This window comes from Anolis sagrei, chromosome 5 (genome assembly GCF_037176765.1).
Source record: "Anolis sagrei isolate rAnoSag1 chromosome 5, rAnoSag1.mat, whole genome shotgun sequence".
Taxonomy (NCBI): Eukaryota; Metazoa; Chordata; class Lepidosauria; order Squamata; family Dactyloidae; genus Anolis; species Anolis sagrei.
In genome coordinates this window covers 112,692,143-112,715,903 of record NC_090025.1, presented here as the reverse complement: position 1 = coordinate 112,715,903, position 23,761 = coordinate 112,692,143, and the positions used below count along the sequence as shown (strand labels likewise).

The 23,761-nt window shown below is 41.5% G+C and overlaps 1 protein-coding gene across 1 annotated transcript in view; it reads left to right on the top strand.

Annotated features, from left to right (window-relative positions):
- Positions 1-14,181: 14,181 nt before the first annotated feature.
- The window catches only part of LGI2 (leucine rich repeat LGI family member 2), a 41,339-nt gene continuing 31,759 nt past the window's right edge, over positions 14,182-23,761 (top strand). The window contains exons 1-2 of the mRNA XM_060777872.2: positions 14,182-14,676; positions 17,834-17,905. Coding sequence (XP_060633855.1) covers positions 14,483-14,676; positions 17,834-17,905 — 266 coding nt within the window. The 5' untranslated portion in view covers positions 14,182-14,482. The remainder of the gene's footprint in view (positions 14,677-17,833; positions 17,906-23,761) is intronic.

Here is a 23,761-nt window from a genome sequence, read left to right as displayed (position 1 = left end):
TTTCTGTATGCTGATCTCTTCAGTAAAGATTGCCTACACTTCATTTATAAATGCTCTATGTCTATTTGTGTAGCTTTATCTGTATTGGTATTTACTACTGCTGAGTGTTGCATCATAGGAATTAAGCATTTTCCCCCTAAGCCGATTCATCTAAGCAAGTATTAACATTAAAATAATTAGAAACCACATTCTTTAAATGAAGTTTTCAGTGTATAATCGAGGACATAACCTTCCCTTGTTAGATTAGGTAGTTAATGTTCCTACAGGTTCTATTTTTATGTGTGCTCTCTGTCTTTAAACAGTCTTTTTGGGAGAGAGATAAGTGTAAATAGTGACCTGAAAAATTATTTTTTAAATGACATATTCAGATAAAGCTACGTGGATGTTTCTCACTCAGTCCCAGTGAAGTTCTTCAGCCATCCATTTTCTTATTAGCTTTATAAAGTGCTCCATATCATGAATTTTGTCATAGGACTTCATCACATGAGGCAAGCAAAGAATCATCACTACTGGACCATATCATACAACGCCATGTGCATCCTCTGCCCGTCTGCCTCTCCCTACCATCATGATTCACCCATCCTAGCTATTGATGGGAGTGTTGTGAGATTGGGAGCTATTGATGAGTAAAGTCAACATTTCCATTACCTATCTTGTTATGATGGGTCTCTTCTGATTCTGTGGTGGCATGATGTCAGCGGCTTTGGAGGGCAGGATTATTCACCTCTCCCGTCTCCTCTTTGCTATTCCTAAAATGGCTGCTTTACCTTTATTTTATATTTGCGTTGACTTTTTTGTTCTTAAATAATGGAAATGAACAATTGCACTAAAAAATAAGTAAAGGAACAATAGTAGTGTAGGAAAGCACGTTTATGAGGCTGTGTAAAAATATAACCACGGAAACATGAATTGGTGAATTGATGCAATTGTGCTAATGAACAAAGCTGTGATATCCAGGGTGCTTGTCATGGTATGTAGCCACTATGATTTATAACATAGTTTCTTGTTCTTATGAGAAAGTCCTCAGTGTACAATAGTTGAGATCCTTAGAAAGAAGATAAAATTCTGAGTTATTAAAACTCCAACAACTGGTGACCTTACAGATCCTATGAGACACAAACAGTGCAGATAACATCAGTGTTGGGACACTATGCTAGTGATTACACTTCTAGGCTGGAGTGGACAACTGATCAGAGAAAGGGACATTACCCCATGCAACTGCCCAAAAGACCACAACAGTAATGTCACTTTGCTTTCCATTTTAGTTGTGTTGATGTTGTGTTTTTGCTTAGGGAATTATTTAGGAGGTGATTATTAGAATTTGGTGAGTTATTGGGAATCAGAGGAAGCAAACCGCCAAATTTTGAAGATGTTTTAGATAGCTTTGGACTTATTTTCAGGCAAAAGTCACCTGAAAAACCAGTTTCCATATTGAGAAGAATCTGGGGGTTTGTGGAACTGGGCTTCTGGTGGTTTGCAGGGGCCACAGGGATTATCATAAACTATCACTCGCAGATAAGTATGGTTGCCTTTCAAGTCTCGGTGGTGGGTCTGTAGGTGATTGTAGAGACCTATTCTTGATCCTCATGTTCTTTCACAATGAGGGCATCAATTTCCAGGTGGAAGGTGGTCCTGACAAGGGTTGGTTTGATGCACCTTCCTCTTGACACATTTCTCCCTTTCACCCTCCATTAGAATTCCTCTTTGAATTCCACAGCACTGTTGGTAATAGCTGACCTCAAGTTAGAAGGCTCGAGAGCAGGGCTTCTCAGTTTTCGGTCTATATGCCACAGTTTTTAAGGTTAGCATTGAGCCCATCTTTAGTTCTCTTTTCCTGTCTACCAACATTATTTTTTCCATTCTTTAGTTGGGAGTAGAGTAACTGCTTTGGGAGACAGTGATTGGGCATTCAGACAACATGGCCAGTCTAGTGGAATTGCTGGAGGAGGATCATTACTTCAATCTTTGTGGTCGTTGCTTCTTTCAGAACAATGACATTTGTTTGCCTGTCTTTCCAAGTGATTTGTAGGATTTCTCAGAGGCAATTCTGATGGAATCATTCCAGAAATTGAGACTGTATGAGCATGCAGACTATACTTTGCTCAGCCCTGTTCTAGGTAGTGAAAGAAAGCAAACGAAGACTACAACCATGTTGCTTAGTCCCTACTAGAGTAGATCAATCCAAGTAATTATTGAATGCTGAGTTAAGATATAAGTATATTCAGTTAAGCCAATCACTCTGCTGTAGTCAAGACTAACAGATCTTGCCGGTGTCTTTGCAGTTGCTGCCTTGGTGTTTCCAACAGGATTCCAGGAAGATGGAATCTTGTTGGTACAGCAGAATTTCAGCTTCTGTGGAATCTCCCCTTCTTTCATCTGCAGATTGCCCAAATGGACTGTAAAGAAAGAAAGTATAATTCCCTTGTTATTTTCATTTTTAAGGTCATTACCGTTGGGAAAAAGAGCTGATTTGGAGGAACATGTCGTTTTTATTTCTAGGAATAAATATGTTGCATAGATTTGTTAAACAGAATAGAAACCCTCCTATTGATACACAGCATGGTTCTATTTATATGGTGATGAAGGCCAAGGGAAGGAAACAATACTGAAATATTCAATGTTTATTAGTTCACACTTTTGAATCTGAAGGCTTCTCTCCACTCTGCCACATACTTTGTGCTCCTGTAGTGGAGCTACACAAAAGAAGTAATTGCTCCTGTAACTTTTCATGATTGTATTGCAAAAGAGTGCCATTCAGGATATTGTTTGTTCCTCTCTATGGGCTTAAAACTACATCTAACTATTTGTTGACGCATCTACATTTTGGCAAAAATAGACATTTAACTGTGGTGGTCCATGGTCTGAGGAGTGACTTCTCAATGCAAAATAATGGGGTGAAGTACACTTTCCTCCTTACAAAACAAGTCATGAAGAATGTACTGAGAATGCAGGGCAAAGCCATTGAGGCACCAAAATATGTGGCTGAAATCCAATACATATCAAGAGACTTTTTTTGTTTTGCTTTGTTTTTTGGACACTTTATCTGTGCAACTTTGGAAATATAGATTATTAGAAGCAGCTGTTGCATTATATTGCACTAATATCCTCAGTTTCAGGTAAGATTCATGTTTCATTCACCTGAAATTTGCAGGTGTAGCCATAGACCAAAGCTACCTCCACTTGCAGGTGGATAGAAAATGAGACATCAAATACCCTCTACGTGCCTTCCAGCAAGGGGCAAGCTGGCGGCATCGAGTTCAGAACTAGGTCATATTACTTTTCTCTCCTCCCTCTCCCCCTCAACTCCCAAGCTGTGAGAAAAGTAGCTTGGCAAAGCAATTCATACACTAGAAGAGAAAAGGAAGAAAATGTTTATATAAACAAATACAAAGTGTGACATGATTTGGACAACAGAGCCCATAAGACACAATTCTTGAGAAAGAAAAACATTGCTACCCTCCAATTTCTGTTCTTATTCCTTCACGTTTACTACATTGTTCTGTATTTATTATTCATGGAACACCAACAATATACTTTATATATATTTACTACATTTAAAGCACTTGGAGCCATCCCCTTGGCCAAAAAGGCTCTCAGAGCAACTTACATATAATCAATAAAAGGACAGTTTCTGCTCAAAGTCTTCTGATTTTAAAACAACATAACAGGAAAGGGAAAATGAATGGGAATGAAAGAAGAAAAAAAGCAAGCATTCTTTCAACAAACCATTGGGAATGGAGCTATTTCTGACTTGCTTTCCCTTCTGCTGCATTTATATTACACCCAATTCATTAGTTTGTACATCTCCATCCTTTATTTTATTTTTGTAAAAGTAATGTGATATCAAAAATATGAACAACAGAGGTAATTGATATAAAATTGTATGTATTTATTTTATTTACATTATTTATATTCTGCCCTTCTCACCCCGAAGGAGACTCAGAGTGGATCACAGAACACATTTACAGCAAACATTCAATGCTATTATGCAATGATAAGACTGTACATAGATAGAGGTATATAGGCTTTCCCATCTTTGGAATCTTGGAGGCTGTGCTTGGTTCTGGCCACAGGAGAGTGCTGTTGCTCCATCTTCCCTGCTGAAGAGCTTTGTTCATAAACTTCTTCCTTGATCTAATTGCTGGAATTTTTCTGGGTGTCTTAAATACCTCCCAGCTTTAAAGCGGTACTTATTTATAGACTCACAATTGCTGTTTTCGATCTGCTAGGTAGGCAGAAGCTGGGCTGAAGGCCAAGAGCTCACCCTGACTCAGGCTTCAAACTGTCAACCTTTTGATTAACAAGATAAACTGCTGTGCTAAAGCCCGGCTCATTATAAAAGAGTAAGGAGTAAAAGAATTACTGATACAATGATAGTTTCACTAATGAAATTTCACTAGCTGCAGAAGAAACTCGGAATTGAATTCCAGTTTGACAGTATCATTGGCATAGCATCACATCTCTGTCAAAGAGAGCAGTCCAAAAGTTGAAAGTATAACATTGGAAAGAGTTCATTTTCAGTTCACAAGATGCCATGCCAACATTTCAGCTGAAACATGAATCTTAATATCATACATGTGGAAGGGGAAAAGACACTGTAGTATTCTCATAAATAAATGCTTGAATTATGTTTGGATATCATACTAGTGTAAAACTCTTGCACAAGCAGGTTGTGTAACTCCATTCTCCACAATTGCTATTGACTTGGGGAATGGTGGACAGTTGTACAATAGGTGGGCACAATGTGTAGGTGTAAATTTCTCGGTTAGTTGGCCAATGATGAGACTCTACACTTCTGGGCTGGTGTATACTTTGGTTGTGCTAAAAATATAACCCTGGCCAAATTATCAAATGTTAATCCCACCTCTGAGTATGCTTTTAACCTCAGAAATTTGGAAGAAAATTAATTTAGCTTCTCAATCAAGATTTGTAATTATTTAAATCCCTTTTAATAGCTTTAGTATTTCTGTGTGGAAGGAGTCCAGATGTGTGACTAGGTTGAAGGCTACTGATCATGCAGTGAAATTGTTGTATTGGTATTCTATTGCACTAATGTTGGTTGCTCATGCTTGTGGAAGAGGAGTTATAGCAGGACTGGAGAATGCATGGCCTTCCAGGTATTGTTGGACTTCTGTTCCCCACAGTCTTAATCATGGACACCTGATAGTCCAGTTGGCTTTTGTATATACAAAAGGGGACATTTTGTCCTTTGCCCGAGTGAAGCAAAATGTCTCAAACTGGATCTGATGAGATATGCCGTGTAACTCTCATATGTATAGGACTGATACCTATGTGTATCAATCAATTGTTTTGGCCTTCCAAGCAATTCTATGGTATGCTTCTGCTTGACATTACCAGAGAATTACCATAGAAGACTTAGCAACTTCCTAGAAAATATATTTTCCTAGGAATTTTCTAGTTCCTCCAGAACATTATGGTATCTTCTGGCAGAAGTTGTTCATTTGAGAAGGCTTCACTATTCTCCATTGTTCCTTGTTTCCAAGGGAAGTTCAGGAATGTATTCTCTGCAGATGTGTGGGTCATACTGTATACTTACTTACTTAGGCGATCCCCTGTTGTCCGAGTAGGATAATCTTCCAGGATCAGTGTCTTGGCAGTGGATCCGTAGGTGACTGTGGAGCCCTTCATCTTCTCCCACAGTGAGGGCATTGGTTCCAGGTGGAAGGTGGTTCCAGTCGGGGTTGGCTTGACACGCCTTCCTCTTGGCATGTTTATCTCTTTTGCCCTCCATTAGTGCCTCTTCAAATTCTGCAGCACTGCTGGTCACAGCTGACCTCCAGCTGGAGCACTCAAGGGCCAGGGCTTCCCAGTTCTCAGTGTCCATGCCTGGTTCAGTGTCTCAAGTTTTTAAGCCTGGCTTTGAGCCCATCTTTAAATCTCTTTTCCTGCCCATCAACATTCCATTTTCCGTTCTTGAGTTCGGAGTAGAGCAACTCCTTTGGGAGATGGTGGTCAGGCATCCGGACAACGTGGATGGTCCAGCAGAGTTGATGATGGAGGACCATCACTTCAATGCTGGTGGTCTTTGCTTCTTCCAGCACGCTGACATTTGTCCGCTTGTCTACCCAAGAGATTTGCAGGATTTTCCGGAAACAGCGCTAATGGAATTGTTCTAGGAGTTGCATGTGACATCTGTAGACAGTCCACGTTTTGCAGCCATATAGCAGGGTTGGGAGGACAATATCTTTATTGTCCTCCCTACAGATGTCCCGGTCTTCAAACACTCTCTGCTTCATTTAGAAAAATGCTGCACTTGCAGAGCTCAGGCAGAATTGTATTTTGTGTCAATGTTGACTTTGGTGGAGAGGTGGCTGCCAAGGTAACAGAAATGGTCAACATTTTCTAATGTTACACCATTAAGCTGTATCTCTGGCATTGGAGAGGGATTGGCTGGTGACTGCTGGAAGAGCACTTTGGTTTTCTCGATGTTCAATGACAGGCTGACAGGTTGTACTGTATGAATGAAATGGATTAACATAAGGATGAGAGACAGAGGCTGCTCACTTAATGAAGAATACATACTGAACTATCCTCAGTGACATCAGCTGATACAGTGCAAGTTCATAGAGGTCAGAGATCTGCTCCTTTACTAGAATTACCTCTTCCAGTTACAAAGGCTAAGCATGGTCTGTGGCATGGATGGTTTGGGAAGGGGGAAGAAGCAGAAAAGGACAAAGCCAATAAAACTTTTTATTTCAGAATAAGTTTAAGATCACCAATAGCTACTTGTTCAGATACAGAAATCTGTGTAATCTCTCTGCAAAGGGATCTTGCAGCACCTTGGAAGACGATGAAGTCTACAAAAGGTTATGTTACTGACTTTGTCTTTAGGTGCTACAAGATCCCTTTTCATATTGATATTCCAGACAAACACGGTCATATCTTGGAATTGTACTCCCTAGGAAGAAAGTTCTGGAAACTGGAAATAGCCACTATGAAGGCTCCTCCTTTGAGTTCCCACCAGATGTATCTGTGTGCCTGGTGAGACAGAGAGGAGGTTTGTCCAGAAGATCTCAAAAGCTCTCCAAAAGGGCTGTTTCCCACAGGAGAATCATGGTGCTTCAAATAGCCTGGACCTGAGCCATATGGAGTTTATAAGTTAGCAGCAGCACTTTGAATTGTACCCAGAAGCAGGTCAGCAGCCAGTGGAATCATTGCAACAAAGGAGTTGTGTGCTCCTTGTAGTTAACAATCTGGCTGTTGCTCTTTTGGGACTATTGAAGTTTCTGTGCACATTTCAAAGGCAGCCTCCATGGAGCATATTACTGTGATTCAAATAAGATTCTGGTCTGAGGGACAGGACTATACTGAAGGAATGCTAACATCCCTTTATTTATCTTAGACCTGAGAGTCACTTGAGAAAGAGACTCAATTGTGGAAAGTTGAATGTCTGAGGGGTCTACCATGAAACTGTACAAATATTAAATAGTCTAAAAGACTACATTCTATTTTAGTAAAAGACTGCTTTGAAGGTAACTATACTGGTGTTCAGGGAGAAAATCTTAACACAGTCTAAATCACTCCCTGAAGCTGCAGCTAATGCCTGTAATGGCGTAAGGGATGAAGGGGGGGAAAAGATAGAGCAAAGGACTGCTTTGTCTTAGAAGTTGCAGATTGCATACTTCAGCATCGACTGTGAGCTGTCACTAAAGTGCTCCCAGCAGGAGTCCCTCAAGATCTTTCAGAACATATTACATTGAACAGCTCTGTGGTTGAAATCCAATCTAAATTACTAACCAGATGGATGGTAACAACTAACCCCTCTTTTTCTTTAGGTTCATGTTAACACATTCTCTGTAATGCTAACATTTTGAAGTTCTGGCTGGAACAACTCTCTCTTTTTTAACAAAATTAATTTTAAAATTAGCATTAATTTTATGGTTAACAAATTTAACACTATTTTTTAAAGTTCTGGTTGGACCATCTCCCTTACTAAACTCCCCCCCCCCCCATACTGTTGATTTTATAAAAGAAAGTGAGTAAGGAGTGAGAAAAATAGAAAGAAGTTTTTCTTCTTTTTTCAAAATATTATTTATTTATTTATTTTATTTGCCATATTTATATCCCTCCCTTCTCAACCCGAAGGGGACTCAGAGAGGCGCACATAAAGGCACAATTCGATGCCATGTGTAGTGAATCTTACCTAGTAGGCCAGAAAGGAAGCCTGGATAACAGTAGGGCAAACCTCCATTTTGAGAGTGTATGCCAGGGAAGCAGCCATCTTGAGTGAGGATAGCTATATGATAGGAGGAGTTTGAGGTCTCCTGGGATTGGCTAGAGCAGATGGGAGGAGCCAAGCCTTAGGAGGGAAAAGGATTTCAGCTTCTGTGGAGAAGAGGATTGGGAGCTGGTGGAAGAAATGTTTTTGGAAACTGGGCTTTCAGAGAGAGTGTGTCTATATCAGGCAAGGCTGATTAACTGACAGGAAAGGTCAAGCAGCAACCTGATTTCTTGTGGGAGATAGCACAAGGGATTAGCTCTCTAGACTGAGTTAGTTAGCTGTAAGAACTCTGGGAGAGTTAGCTGATAACTCAGGGGACTACCTAGGTTAGGTTAGTCAGAAACTCATTGCTATTTCTCTGAAGTAGAGTGAGGGATTTTTGTAACCAGCAGCTATATCTGTTTGATTAGCTCTGTATGTAACTAAGTGAAGAAACTTATTCCAGCAACTATCAAGCTATAGTACACTTTTGTAACAAGTCAAGCGTTTTATGCCTCTCAGAAGTTAGTTGTCTGTTGTTTTTATAAATAAATATTTTTCTATTTAACTTTCAAAAAGGTCTCAATTGTTCCTCAATCTATCAGCAATCCTTTGTGATAATTCTAGTATCTTTAACATCCTGATACCACAGAAAGGTCTCTTATCCAAACAGTTATTTTGGGAGCTAAGGGGAAAGCTGTGTTGGCAGAGAAGGGGAAAAGTTTACCTCAGAAACTCACTTTAAACATCCTAAGGCAGCTTGGGTTGGTGGCAGCATTAAACCAAAAGAAGACTGAAGCAGTGTTCACTCTACTATTACACATTCTATCTAACATCAACTCGCTACCATAATATTGTCCAGTAGTGGTATATTACATATAATCCTTTACAGTGGTGTTCAGCTGTGGGATATATTATAGTATATAACTACACATTTCATTATATTTTGTGCCAGTAGTGAGATTGATATCGTATACAGCTTCTTTATACCATACAACACATATGCAGCAAATAAAACAAATTTATCAAAGCAACCACTAAAACATTCCAACATTAAAATTAATTAAAATCACATAATCCAGGATCAAAATTCAAGGCTATGCACCATTCCACATTCGTTTATTGCACTGATAAATTGTCCAAATGCTTGGTCCAACATCCATGTTTTCAGTTTTTTCCTGTAAGTCAGGAGAGAGGGGGCTGATCTGATGTCACTAGGGAGGACCTTCTTCAGTGACTAGGGATGTCACTGAGAAGGCCCTTTCTCTCGTTACCACCAACTGCACCTGCAAAGAAGACGGAACCAAGAGTAGGGCCTCCCCAGAGGATCTTAATTTCTGAGATGGTTCATAGAGGGAAATATGTTCAGATAGGTAAGTTCGGCCTATTACAATTCTCCAGGGTTATCTAGTGAAGCAGTGCAGATTAGATAATATACTTCACCTGACACAGTTAACTATGGAATTTGCATTCAAAAGGTGTGTTGATGGCCACCAAGTTAGATCATTTTACAATTTGTTGAGCCAAGTTCATGTAGGATAAACTGCCCATGGCTACGTGACATAATGGTGATGTTTTATCTCTAGGATTGGGGTGGGCCTCTTGGATTAGAAAAGAAAATAGTAATATAAAATGCATGAGACAATGGTAAGTTTATAAAATGAGTAGAATGCATGGAGTACCATGAAGACAGTGAGCAGAGGTAAAATATTATTTGGAAGATTATTATTATTATTATTATTATTATTAAACTTTATTTGTACCCCGCTAGCATCTCCTGAAGGACTTGATGTGGCTTACAAAGGCCAAGGCCTCAACACAACAACAACAGACAATAACAATACAATGCAAGCAAATTAAAAACATAAGCAATAACAAAAAGAAAACATTATACTATTACACAATAAAACTAGGGCCTGGCCAATGAAGGGTACAGGTTAAAAAAGTGCTGGGTGTAAGAGGTGATATGTTGAGATTCTGGGCAAGTGCAGTGTGCAGAGAGTCTTAAACTCTAATAAAGTGCTTCTGGGACGTAGTGCTGGAGGTTATCCTATTCTGGAAAGGCACATCGGAATAGCCAGGTCTTCAAGTTCTTCCTAAAGACTGCCAATGTGGGTGCTAGTCTAATGTCTTTGGGGAGGGTGTTCCAAAGTCGGGGGGCAACCACAGAGAAGGCCCTGTCCCTCATCCCCACCAAACGAGCCTGCGACGCATTGCTAATGCTAACAATCTCAGTGGTGCTGATATTTGTTTATATCCCACCATTTCCCCAAGGTCTCAAGATGCTTTATAACCGCTAAAAGAGACATTTAAACATTATATCAATCACAGAAGTTAAAAAATATCATTAAACTCAACCTCTGAGCATGCCTTCATAGATGTGGGAAAAATGTCAGTAGAAAATGCTTCTGGAACATGGCCATACAGCCCGGAAAACTCACAACAACCTATCATTAAACTACTCTTAAAATTGTTGCCACTTAAAATATTAACATCTTAGAAGCTGAGATCAGGTATGGGCATGTGACGTATGATAATATATGATGTGGAATATGACTAGAGCCAGTGTGGGCTACTGGTTTGAGCGTTGGACCTTTTGACTCTGCAGACCAGGGTTCAATTCCCCATTCAAATATGAAAATCCACTGAATTACCTTGTGCAAGTCCCAGAAATCACGTGATAGGTTCACTTTGGGGTTGCCATAAGCTGGAAATGACTTGAAGGCACACAACAAAAATGTTATTTGACAGCAAATACCTTTTCATGGGATGAGTTGCAATTGTATGGAATTAAGTACTAATGGAGACAAGAAGATTTTTTTAAAATTGCAAATGACATTGTAACAATTATGCCTAAGTATTTAGAAGTGGTCTATTCTGATTCTTGGGAAGCAGAGAACAAAGAAGGGGTCCTAAGTTTAACTATGTAATCTGAGCTGTCTGAGGTCATGTTTGGAATCATAGTGTTGACCTTGCTCTAGTCTTGCCATAGCATTTCTCTTGACTGGCAAGTTTCTAGTGGGGTGAACACCCTAATTTTGAAGTCATTTGTGGGGATTATGGCTATGTCAACTCTCTTGTAGAATGAACTGCCCTCTCATGGTTTAGAGGAACATGTTACAACAAAGCAATTCTCCACATTCTGATGCCCTCCAGATGTCTTGGGAGCAAATGGTTCTGAACATCAGAATAGGGCACTGAGGTGACATTGAGCTAGTGTGGCCTTGATGCCAAGATCCCACCAGCCATTGCACCCAGCTAAAGTACAGAATGTGCACGACAGTTGTTCATCAAACGTATAGCTGTATCATTTGCCAATTGCATTAGGAGACTATGTACAAAGGCATGCAGACAATCACACAGATTATGCAGGCACAGACACACACTGTTCTCTCCTCTGGGTGAATCTGGTTTGTGTGTGAAAACTAGTATTCTTTTTAGTTTTAGAAAACTGTGGGTTGCGGCACAGAATCACAAAATCATAGACCCATAGAGATGGAAGATACCATTTCCACCACACAATGGTCTCATTTTTATGCCTTTTTTTCAAAAGGGGGTGCAAAGAAAAATGTGTTCCTTAAATTTGCCAGTTTTTGGTTGTTGTTATTTTTAAAACTTCCTTATCTCTGGGTTGTTGTAGGTTTTTTCAGGCTATATGGCCATGTTCTAGAGGCATTCGCTCCTGATGTTTCGCCTGCATCTATGGCAAGCATCCTCAGAGATAGTTAGGTCTGTTGGAACTAGGAAAATGGGTTTATATATCTGTGGAATGATCAGGGTGGGACAAAGATCTCTTGTCTGTTGGAGCTAGGTGTGAATGTTTCAACTGACCACCTTGATTAGCATTTGATGGCCTGGCAGTTGTTTGGTGTGGCTTGTTGGTGCCTGGGGCAATCTTTTGTTGAGAGGTGATTAGATGTCCTTTATTGTTTCCTCTCTTTTGTTTTGCTGTTGTAATTTTAGAGTTTTTTAATACTGGTAGCCAGATTTTGTTCATTTTCATGGTTTCCTCCTTTCTGTTGAAATTGTCCACATGCTTGCGAATTTCCTTAGCTCTGATAGAGAAGGAGGAAAGAGGGAGGAGGAGGCAGAGTCCCAGCCCCAAACAGCTTTGGTTTCTAGGTTTGTTTGTTTGTTTGTTCCATCTGAGAGAAGGGGGGAGGAGGGAGGAGAGTCCCAGTGCCAAACATCTGTATTAATTATACTATTGGACTGGAAAAGAGGGGTGCGACTATTATGCAATGATGACTATTATGCAGTGAAATGCAGTACCTCAAGGCTCATTTCCTCCAACTCTATGGCAATATATGAAGCTACAGCTATGTTAACCTATTCTTGGCACATGGTCATCTAGCTTCTGTCTACAAACCCCCAAGAAAGGAGCACCCACTACTTTCTAAAATAGTTTGTCCTGCTGTTAAGCATCAGGAAGTTCTTATTAATATTTAAATTTGACTTCAGTTTCATGGAGCCCCCATGGCACAATGGGTTAAACCTTTGTGCCAGCAGAATTGCTGACTGACAGGACAGCGGTTAGAATCTGGGGAGAGCGGGTTGAGTTCTTTCTGTCAGCTCCAGATTCACACACAGAGATATAGTATAGATTTGAAAGGGACCCTTAAAGAAGGACAATTTCCATGTTGCATGTTCCAGAGTAGGCAAACCAGACAATCTCCACATCAACACTGACAAAGAAACAGCAAGAAATACTGTTGATCCACAAGCAGAAAGACATTCCATATATTAGAAACCAGCACTTTCTCATTACTTGATTTTCCAGGTCACCAGACTGGGCCACAGCAACGCGTGGCTACCCCTCTATTCTGCTCTGGTTAGACCACAGATGGAATATTGTGTCCAATTATGGGCACCATAATTCAAGAGAGATATTGACAAGCTGGAATGTGTCCAGAGGAGGGTGACTAAAATGATCAAGGGTCTGGAGAACAAGCCCTATGAGGAGCGGCTTAAGGAGCTGGGCACGTTTAGCCTGAAGAAGAGAAGGCTGAGAGGAGATATGATAGCCATGTATAAATATGTGAGAGGAAGCCACAGGGAGGAGGGAGCAAGCTTGTTTTCTGCTTCCTTGGAGACTAGGACGCGGAACAATGGCTTCAAACTACAAGAGAGGAGATTCCATCTGAACATGAGGAAGAACTTCCTGACTGTGAGAGCCGTTCAGCAGTGGAACTCTCTGCCCCAGAGTGTTGTGGAGGCTCCTTCTTTGGAAGCTTTTAAACAGGTGCTGGATGGCCATCTGTCAGGGGTGATTTGAATGCAATATTCCTGCTTCTTGGAAGGGGGTTGGACTGGATGGCCCATGAGGTCTCTTCCAACTCTTTGATTCTATGATTACATAACTTTGAAAAACAAACAATGCCTTTCTCAGATAACCTGGGCACCGCCGGTTCTCCAGGCTAGTAAATAATAAAGATCAAATGGCAAAGACTCTGACACAAGCCAGTCAGGGTGGTCCCAGTGGTGATCAGCACACTGGGTGCAGTGCCTAAAGACCTTGGCCTGTACTTAAAAACAATAAGTGCTGACAAAATTACCATCTGTCAGATGCAAAAGACCGCCCTGCTTGGATCTGCATGCATTATTTGCCGATACATCACCCAGTCCTAGACACTTGAGAAGTGTCCGGCGTGTGATCCAATACAAAAACCAGCAAAGTGATCTTGTTGTGCATCAAATAACAACAACAAAAACTGTAAGGCTGATGTATCCCTGGGTGAAAAATGGGTTGGACACCCCTGTGTTAAAGTCTCCATAAACCAAAGAGGAACTAGAGGGGGCTGGGAAGGGGGATGCCCATGGAGAGTGTGTGCCTGTGGGCAAGAGAGCCTGGGTGTAAAGGGGAGGGGGCTATTTTTAAACTCTCCCTAGCAGTGGAGCCTTTGATGAATTATTCATGACCAGACAGGGAAAGGGGGGGGGGGGTGAGGAGAAGGGGCCGGTGTGCTGATGTCAGTCAGGAGGAAAGGAAGCAGAGAAACCTCTGCTGCTGCTGCAACTGCATTGAGAGAGAGAGAGAGAGAGAGAGAGAGAGAGAGAGAGAGAGAGAGAGAGTCAGGCTGAGCGTTAAGGGTGCAGCATGCTGCTTGGCTCCGGTTCCACTGCCAGCCTTTCCAGCAGTAGCAGTAGCAGCAGCAGCAGAAGCATCCTCCTCTTGGGCAGCAGCAGCAGCCGCCTTGCAGGGCCAAAAGAGGGGCACGAGGAGGAGGAAGAGGAAGGGGAGGAGGAGGAGGAGGGAGCAGCATGGCTCGCCTGCCGCTTGGCGCCTGGGGCTGCTTGTGTCTGCTGGGGCTGGCGGTGCCTTGCCTGCTGCAACGCGCCCAGGTGAAGAAGCCCTTCCGATGCCCGGCCACCTGCAGCAGCTGCACCAAAGAGTCCGTCATCTGCGTCGGATCCGCCGGCGTGCCCCGCAGCCTCCCTGGAGACATCAGCTCCCTGTAAGTCCCCAGCCTAGAGAGACAGCCAGCCTTGGGCCAGGCAGGGAGAGGCAAGCATGCATGCCCCAGGCCCTTCGAGGCATGCCTCCCTCCCATTGGCAAGAGTGCCTGCTCATCCCATGGAGCAAGAGTTGGTGGGACTTTCTCAACCACCATAGGACCATTTGAGCAAATCCTTGGAAGGGGTGGCTTGATGGAACTCAAAGCCAAACCCAACTCAAGTGGCTGGCTAGATGTCAGAGTCTCCAGAATGACATCTGGGTGAGCTTCTTGAGCTTCACTCTTGGAGTCTTTAGAAAGAGTCTGGGATGCCCAACACAAGTGGCTGGCTATATGTCAGAGTCTCCAGAAAGGTTTTGACATCTGGGTGAGCTTCTTGAGCTTCACTCTTGGAGTCTTTGGAAAGTGTCTTTGGAAAGAAAGGGACAGAGGGAGGGATGCCCAACTCAAATGGCTGGCTATATGTCAGAGTCTCCAGAAAGCCTTTGATATCTGGGTAAGCTTCTTGAGGTTCACTCTTGGAGTCTTTGGAAAGTGTCTTTGGAAAGAAAGGGATAGAGGGAGGGATGCCCAACTCAAGTGGCTGGCTATATGTCAGAGTCTCCAGAAAGGTTTTGACATCTGGGTGAACTTCTTGAGCTTCACTCTTGAGGTCTTTGGAAAGAGTCTTTGGAAAGAAAGAGGGAAAGAAACAACAGTGGGCTGTTGTGAGTTCTTCAGGCTGTATGGGAGTTTTCTGACCTCACAACCTCTGAGGATGCCTGCCACAGATGCAGGAGAAACGTCAGGAGAGAATGCTTTGAGAACATGGCCTTACAGCATGAAAAACCTACAACCCAGTGATTCCAGCCACAAAAGCCTTCAATAATATATATGGCCATGTTCCAGAAGCATTCTCTCCTGACGTTTCGCCTGCATCTGGAACTCAAAGCAAAACCCAACTCAAGTGGTCAGCTATATGTCAGAGTCTGCAGAATGACATCTGGGTGAGCGTCTTGAGCTTCACTCTTGGAGTCTTTGGAAAGAGTCTTTGGAAAGAATGGGACAGATGGAAAGAAAAAAACAACAGTGAGTTGTGAGTTTTCTGACTTCACAACCTCTGATGATGCCTGCCACAGATGCAGGAGAAATGTCAGAAGGGAATGCTTCTAGAATATGGCTTTACAGCCCGAAAAACCTACAATAACCCAGTGATTCCAGCCGTGAAAGCCTTCAACAGTACATATGTATGGCCATGTTCCAGAAGCATTCTCTGCTGATGTTTCACCTGCATCTGGAACTCAAAGCAAAACCCAACTCAAGTGGCTGGCTAGCTGTCAGAGTCTCCAGAATGACATCTGGGCGAGCTTCTTGAGTCTTTAGAAAGAGTCTTTGGAAAGAGTCTTTGGAAAGAAAGGGACAGAGGGTGGAATGCCCAACTCAAGTAGCTGGCTATATGTCAGAGTCTCCAGAAAGACTTTGATATCTGGGCGAGCTTCTTGAGGTTCACTCTTGAGTTTCAACTGCCTTGGAACAAGTTGAGTCTTTGAGACAGAAAGAGACAGAGGGAGGGAAAGAAACAACAGTGGGCTGTTGTGAGTTTTCCAACCTCACAACCTCTGAGGATGCCTGCCACAGATGCAGGAGAAACTTCAGGAGAGAAGTTTCTCCTGAATGTTTTCTAGAGCATGGCCTTACAGCCCAAACAACCTACAACAACCAAAGGATTCCAGCCATGAAAGCCTTCGACAATACATATGTATGGTCATGTTCCAGAAGCATTCTCTCCTGACATTTTGCCTGCATCTATGGTAGGCATCCTCACAGGTATCCTCTAAGAATTTCTGCTATAGATGCAGGAGAAACGTCAGGAGAGAATGTTTCTGGACTCACAACACAGTGATTCCAGCCATGAAAGCCTTTGACAATGCAAAGAAACAACAGCTTGAAACTCCTTTATTCTGCTTTCCTGGATCTGTTTACTCGGGAGGAAGCTCCACTGAACTTACCACTGTCACCCCAGCTTAGTTTTATTTCACCTGCTTAGTTCTGTCCCTTGCAAAATGCATGAATAGACATAGAAGTCAACTTTAAAATAAGGGAGGATGGGGAAAAATTGGGTATGTATAAGTCATAGATAACTACAGAAATGGAAAAGATAGGAAAACAGGAATTATCAGAATGTTATGAGAATATGTGGGATTTTTTTTGTAAAGGTGATTGTGATGGTGTTACAATTTACTTATATAATTCTATCTAACTATACACACAAACACACACGCATAAACACCCCCCCCCCACACACACACACACAAACTCACACAAACACACACACTCGCTCTAACTTTTCTTTCTTTCCCAGCTACTGGACTATCGATGTATGACCTTACTCTACTGATGTAGTCTTTTTTCCCAATTGACTGATTAGAACCATGAATCTGAAGCTCAAATAAAGAGTCATCATTAAATTTCTGGCAAAAGGAGGTTGTGCACCTAAGGAAATCCACAATCGCTGGAAGAATGTTTATGACTTGGCCCCTTCTGACTTTTACCTGAGACCACCTAAGTGGTTTCAGATTCAGTGACTTGAATGATGTTAAAACAGCTTTAAAATCTGGGTTAAATGATGGCACACATGTGTACACATTCATGGTGACTATGTCGCACAATAGTTTTGTGTAGGGGACAGTTCAGGCTATGATCCATAGCAACTTCTGCTGTTATATGTTCACTCATAACGTTTTTATGACACATGAGGCAAAACCTTTTGATCCACCCTTGTGTATGTGTACACACACACATGCACACACACACACATGCCCACACACACACAAACTTTAAAAAAATTACAATTTGCTTTGGAGTTGAGATCTTCCATCCTGAAGTAGTTCGGCTTTTCCTTTCCAAGGGAAAGGCAATCAAAAGTAGGAAGGATGTAGGATGACTTGCTTTGCTAGAAATATTTTTTGGGAGGACTTGATTTATTGGTGGAGAAACCATACTGATGGTCAGGTTTGGAGTTAAGGGAAGGCAAGGAGTACATGCTGGCTGGTGACGATGAAAGTTGGCATCCCACACGTCCAAAGGATAAATGTTGTGCTGGCAATATAATAAATAAAGTATTGCAAATGATTCCTGCCTATGGATCCTTCCTGCACTTTTTTTGTTCCTTTCTCAGGAGCCTGGTCAATGGAACCTTTGCTGAAATTAAAGAAAGGATGTTTTCCCATCTGCCCTCCCTGCAGTTGCTGTAAGTATTACCCCTTATTTTAAAAGAAAAGAATTAAAAGATATCCTTACAACTGATTTCTGGTTGGAGACATCAGTGCACTTTTAAAAAGCTCTTTCAGAATCATAGAGTGGACCCATCTTTGATCATTAACCTGTGCGATGGAAAACATTTGGTGATTCTAACTTTGAACAGAAAAGACCACACATTGCAAAGAATATCTCAAGGAAGCTAGAAGTACATAGATCCAGTAATGTGGAAATGTGAATACAAAACAACTGTAGTAATATACTAAATACCACATACTAAATTACAACATTAATAATAATAATAATAGTAATAATAATAATAATAATAATAATACTTGTTTATCATGTCAGAAGTGAATTGAGGGTAAAGTTGTCATGAATTTAAAAACACAAACAAAGTTAGAAAACTTGGCATTATACTAAATGTCCCATGACCAGTAGCTGGCCACTTGGAATGCCTCTGGTGTTGCTGTAAGAAGGTCCTCCATTGTGCAAGTAGCTCAGACTGCATTGTAATAGGTGGTCTTTGGTTTTGCTGCACACCGCACACTGCACTTGCCCTATAATGCCTTATATACCACCTGTCACATCAGCACTTTTAATCCTGTACCCATTACTTTGGCCCAGCCCAGTTTTATTGTGTCTTAGTGTATTGTTTATTGCTTGTTGTTTATATTGCTTTAAATGTTTTTAATTTGCCTTAGGTTTTGTATTGTTATATTGTGTGTTGAGGCCTTGGCCTTTGTAAGCCGCATCGAGTCCTTTGGGAGATGCTAGCGGGGTACAAATAAAGTTTACTACTACTACTAATAATAATAATAATTGCTCTTCTCCACACTCACATGTCGTGGACTCCACCTTGTAGCCCCATTTCTTAAGGCTGGCTCTGCATATCATGGTGCCAGAGCGCAGTGTATTCAGTGCCTTCCAAGTCACCCAGTCTTCTGTGTGCTCAGGAAGAAGTCCTCATTTGGTATTAGCCATGGATTGAGATTCTGGGTTTTAGCCTGCCACTTTTGGACTCTCGCTTGCTGAGGCGTTCCTGCGAGTATATTTGTAGATCTTAGAAAGCTATTTCTTGATTTAAGGCATTGGTGTGCTGGCTGATATCTGAACAGGTGATGGGCCAAAGTTAGCACTGTCTTGGTCCTTTCATTATTGACTACTACTTCCTGGTGGATGTTAGATGGTGCAATACCGGCTAAACAGTATAATTTCTCTTGTGGTGTGGGGCTTAGACATCCTGTGATGTGGTGAGATGTGTTCCACACTGAAATGTGTAATATAAATAAAGTGTATTATTATTATTATTACTATTACTCTGTGACTTGCAGCATAATAATAATAATACACTTTATTCATATTTCGCCTTTCTCCCCTAGGGACTCAGAGCAAATTACAGCATTTACATACATAGGCAAACATTCAATGCCTTTTACAATCATATACAAATGAGACATACAAGCACAAAGGCAGAGGCTTCTCCTTTTATTTCCGGCTTCTGGAAGTGGTGCTCATCTCTGGCTCTGGGGAGGTGCTTTCCTCCATTTTCAAGCTGAGGAGTCTGCATTGTCACCTGCTGGTTGTGTGGCCGGCAAGATTGCTTGGAGCATCTTTTTGCCTTTTCCCACCAAAGCAGTACCTATTTATCTACTCATGTTTGCATGTTTTCGAACTGCAAAGTTGGCAGGAACTGGAGCTGACAGACATGTGCTCACCCCATCTCACAGATTTGAACTGCCAACCTTCAGGCCAGCAGTTTAGGCCAACCAACTTTCAGGTCAGCAGTTCAGCAGTACAAGGGTTTAACCCATTGCATCACGTGGCTCCTCCCAACATTACTTTTTTTAAAAGCAAAATAAAACTTAACTCACAGATCTATTCACATAGGAGAGGAAAACTTACAGACAACTCCATACCTACAGGCTATAATGACAATTAATCAGATTACAAAGAGGCACCCCCAAATATAGCAGAAATGGGCAAGCATTTGAGTGAGTTCTGGTATGACCTCGTGATACCATTTATATAAATGCACACGATAGCATTAGGTATGTAATTTTAATTCACAATAACAAAATCAATGCAGACAGGACTAAAAGGCAAGGCAACTGTCAAAATTAATAGGTGAGGCCAACTGGAAAACTGCCAGCAAGTGAATAATTCAAAATATACAATGATCACAGCGTAAATTGACAGAGACAACAAGACTGCTGCAGTAAGTTGCACAACAGTTGGCAAAGTATAGTTTGTGGTCAGGGATTGTTATGGATTGTTGTGGATTCAGCTTTTCAAATTTCAGCATTTACATTTTGATATTACTAGATATGTGTGTGTACAACAGAGAGAGAGAGAGAGAGTATACATCTATATGCTTGTTTAGTTTGACTTGTATCTTCAGGGATGTTGTTTGCTACATATGGTCCTTTCTATTATAACTTTTCATGTTGGAGAACCCATTCATAGAATCGTAGAATCATAGAGTTGGAAGAGACCTCATGGGCCATCCAGTCCAACCTCCTGCCAAAGAAGCAGGAAAATTGTATTCAAAGTAATCCCGACAGATGGCCATCCAGTCTCTGTTTAAAAGCCTCCAAAATAGAATATGATTTTTTTACTTTCTTACATTCTGGAGAAGACTGAGAATTTGGATGGTCATCTGTCGGGGGTACTTTGAATGCAATATTCCTGCTTCTTGGCAGGGAGTTGGACTGGATAGCCCACGGGTTCTCTTCTAACTCTATGCTTCTATGATTCTATAATTGCATTGCAGTCAAAGCCAACTTCTTGCCATGATAGATTTCCAACTAAAACGGCAAAGAGTTATAGAGGAAAGGAAAGTTAAACCTTCTTCAGTTGTATCTCCACTAGCAGAAATGCACTTTCATTGATATTGGCTAATAAAGCAACTTCTGTGATAGATGTTGGAATATATGATGAATGGATGCATCATACAGTCATCCATGGTTTGGGACATTCTTTTTCAAGTCTTCTGCTACAAAATTTAGAAGAAATACTGTTCCAGCTGCAGTGTCATGTTGTCAAAAAATCTCAAGGAGGAGTACATCATCGGTCACCACTGCGATCAGCACCAAATGTTTTGCACCATCATAGCAACACCTCTGTTACACCTTTGACCCAATTTATCCTTTGTTTTCTTTTTGATTTACCTTGAAAAAGTTCCTAAATTGTCTTGATCTGTCTGAACTTCTCCACTGCCATTTCCCAGCATTGTCCACAGAGTTATGGTTCTCTGGGCCTCTTCTGACATCACTATTTATGTCTCAAACTGTGGTCCTCCAGCTGTTTGGGCCTCCAACTCCCAGAAGCCCTAGCTAGCTTCTTCAATGTTCTTAAATTCTGGGAGTTGGAGGCAGGGCCGTAGCCAGAAAACTTTTTTGGGAGGGGTTGAAATTTTTGGGAGGGGTTGACATTTTCGGGGGGGGGGGGGGTTGAAAATTTCATGGGGGGGGGGGTTGAAACCTGCCTCCTAGCTCACGCTGAAGCAAAGAGCACAGCAGGGGGCAGAGCAGCCTTCAATAGTCTGCAGCTCCACCCCTGTCAACCACCTCCACCAAGTCTGGCCTCCTTAATGAGAGCATTCAACATACACACCCCCAACTTGGTTGCTTCACTACATCGGCTATTGCTGCAAGTAATGACAGTGTGAATAAATTGTCAATATTTGCTTAAGATAGTGCTTGCAGTTCTGAAGGGACTCTTAATTTTTTGCATCTCATAGACTTAGCATGGGGATTTGGTTAACCAGTTAAAATTCATGAGTAAACAAGGTTTTTTTTAAAAAAACTCTGAAACATTTCGGGGGGGGGGGTTGAACCCCTAACCCCCCCCCCCTTCACTACAGGCCAGGTTGGAGGCTTAAATGGCTGGAGAACCTCAGTGTGAGGATGCCTGGTTTATACAGTGGTATATAATAGCTTCCAAGTCAATTGGCTGGAGGATTTTAGGCTATATTTCAAGGGAGCTATCCAGGGTGCTGAGCTCTATTATCCTAAACATAATCAGCACCTTAGTAGATTTGACCAGACTCAGTGGTACTGATTCATTTCCATTTCTTCCCCATTTTCAACAACCAATAGATATGAACTGGTGATCTAGCCTCATGGCCCATGGTTTAGAAATCAAGTTATCTCTAGTGCTCCTTCTGCAAAATGCTTCCACTAGGAACAGTACAGCAAACTGCTAGATGATACAATGAATTGCACAGCTGTTGACAGAGTGCAGAGCTTTGGGTTTCTTGGATTACAGCTCTCTGTAACCCTTCAGACAGCCTCAACATTGATAGAAGTCGTCCTTCCTAATCTATAGTTCACTGTGGCATGAGCAGGATTGTGGGCTCTAGCCCCATTCCTTACATCTTCTATGCCTTCACATCTTGCTATTGTGCTATTCAGGACTGTCCAGAGCAGACCTTGATTGATCTATCCTAGCCATAATTTAGAGCATCTTCCATATAAATCATTATATGGGAGATTCCTTCTAATATTTTCCACTGTTATTAAATTGCATTGATTGTTTCACTCAGCTTTCTATGTCTTCTAAACTATGGCACATAAGTTAGAGTACGAGATCCTGAGTCAGCAGAACTGACAGGGTCAAGCTCAATAAATGCTTGACAGTGGTATAAATACATGACTGTATAGCCACTAGTTTGCAAGCAATCTGTCATATTTTTTTTGATACTCCATCACAAGAATCAAGGCTATTCCTTCGTTTTCTAAAGTCTAGGCGTTTCCTCTTGAGCATGCTAGATTAAGTAGATTGTGCAGAGGGAAGAAGTAAGGCTGATTCTTAATGGATAGGACCAACAGTGACTGAGAGAAGTGTTTGTGAATTTATTTATTTCCTCCTGCATGGATGTTTCTTTGGGCATGTGTTTTTATGAAGAAAAGTAAAATGTTGCACTTAGAGAAAACATTATGGAGAACTGCATGACTTTCTAAGATTAGATGGTCCAGCCACTACTTTAAAGGGTTTTCTTAATGGGGAAGAGGAGGATCCAATGGCAGGGGATGATCCCCTTGTCAATAAAGCTGTGAATGCATTCCAGGCTTCTGTTAGTATTTAAAGAAGGTATCCAAAGTGTCGGTTCACTGTCCCATTGACATGGAAGTCATCAGATGCCAAGAACAGTGCATCTAGGAGTTATCCAAGGTGTTTAATCCTAAATTAACCATATTTTCACTGTTCCACTGTTATCCCTACGTAACTACAATATGTCTCCATTTCAAGTCCCTGCCCCCCCCCCCCGACTTTTTCTCTATTGCAGTTCTTCCTAACATGGTCATTTCCTGGCCAGTGAAGAGCAAGGGAATGTCATAGAAAGGTTCAGTTATTTTCCCACAGCTAGTAATCGTCACTGGGATTTCAAAAGGAACATGCTCCCATTCCCCACCTTCCTTAGGATGTCTTGGGATTCTTATCACTAACCATGATAGGAAAATATCTGAGTTATTTTCTGTTTTTCTCCCACAAAGCAGTGACATCTTTATTGGCCCAACTAAAAAGTACAAAATATACTATGCAAGCTTTTGAAGCTTCACTGGCTTCTTCAACAAGAAAAAAAATGTTAACAATCATACAGGAGAGTCACAGGCCTAGGTTTTATCTCAGGGGTGATGTCTGTTGTCTGTTGAGATTGTTTAGAGTGATATCAATGCAGTCAATGGATCTTCAAAAGTGGCATTGTGTATTTTCTGCTTTTTAGTTGGCCCAATAAAAGTATTGTTGTTTTGTGGGTTTGCCGCATTCTGTTCATGGCCAACACTGCTATACCTGAATATGTTTTCTCTCCTTCAACCTCCCATTCTCAGCTGGCTAGGAAATG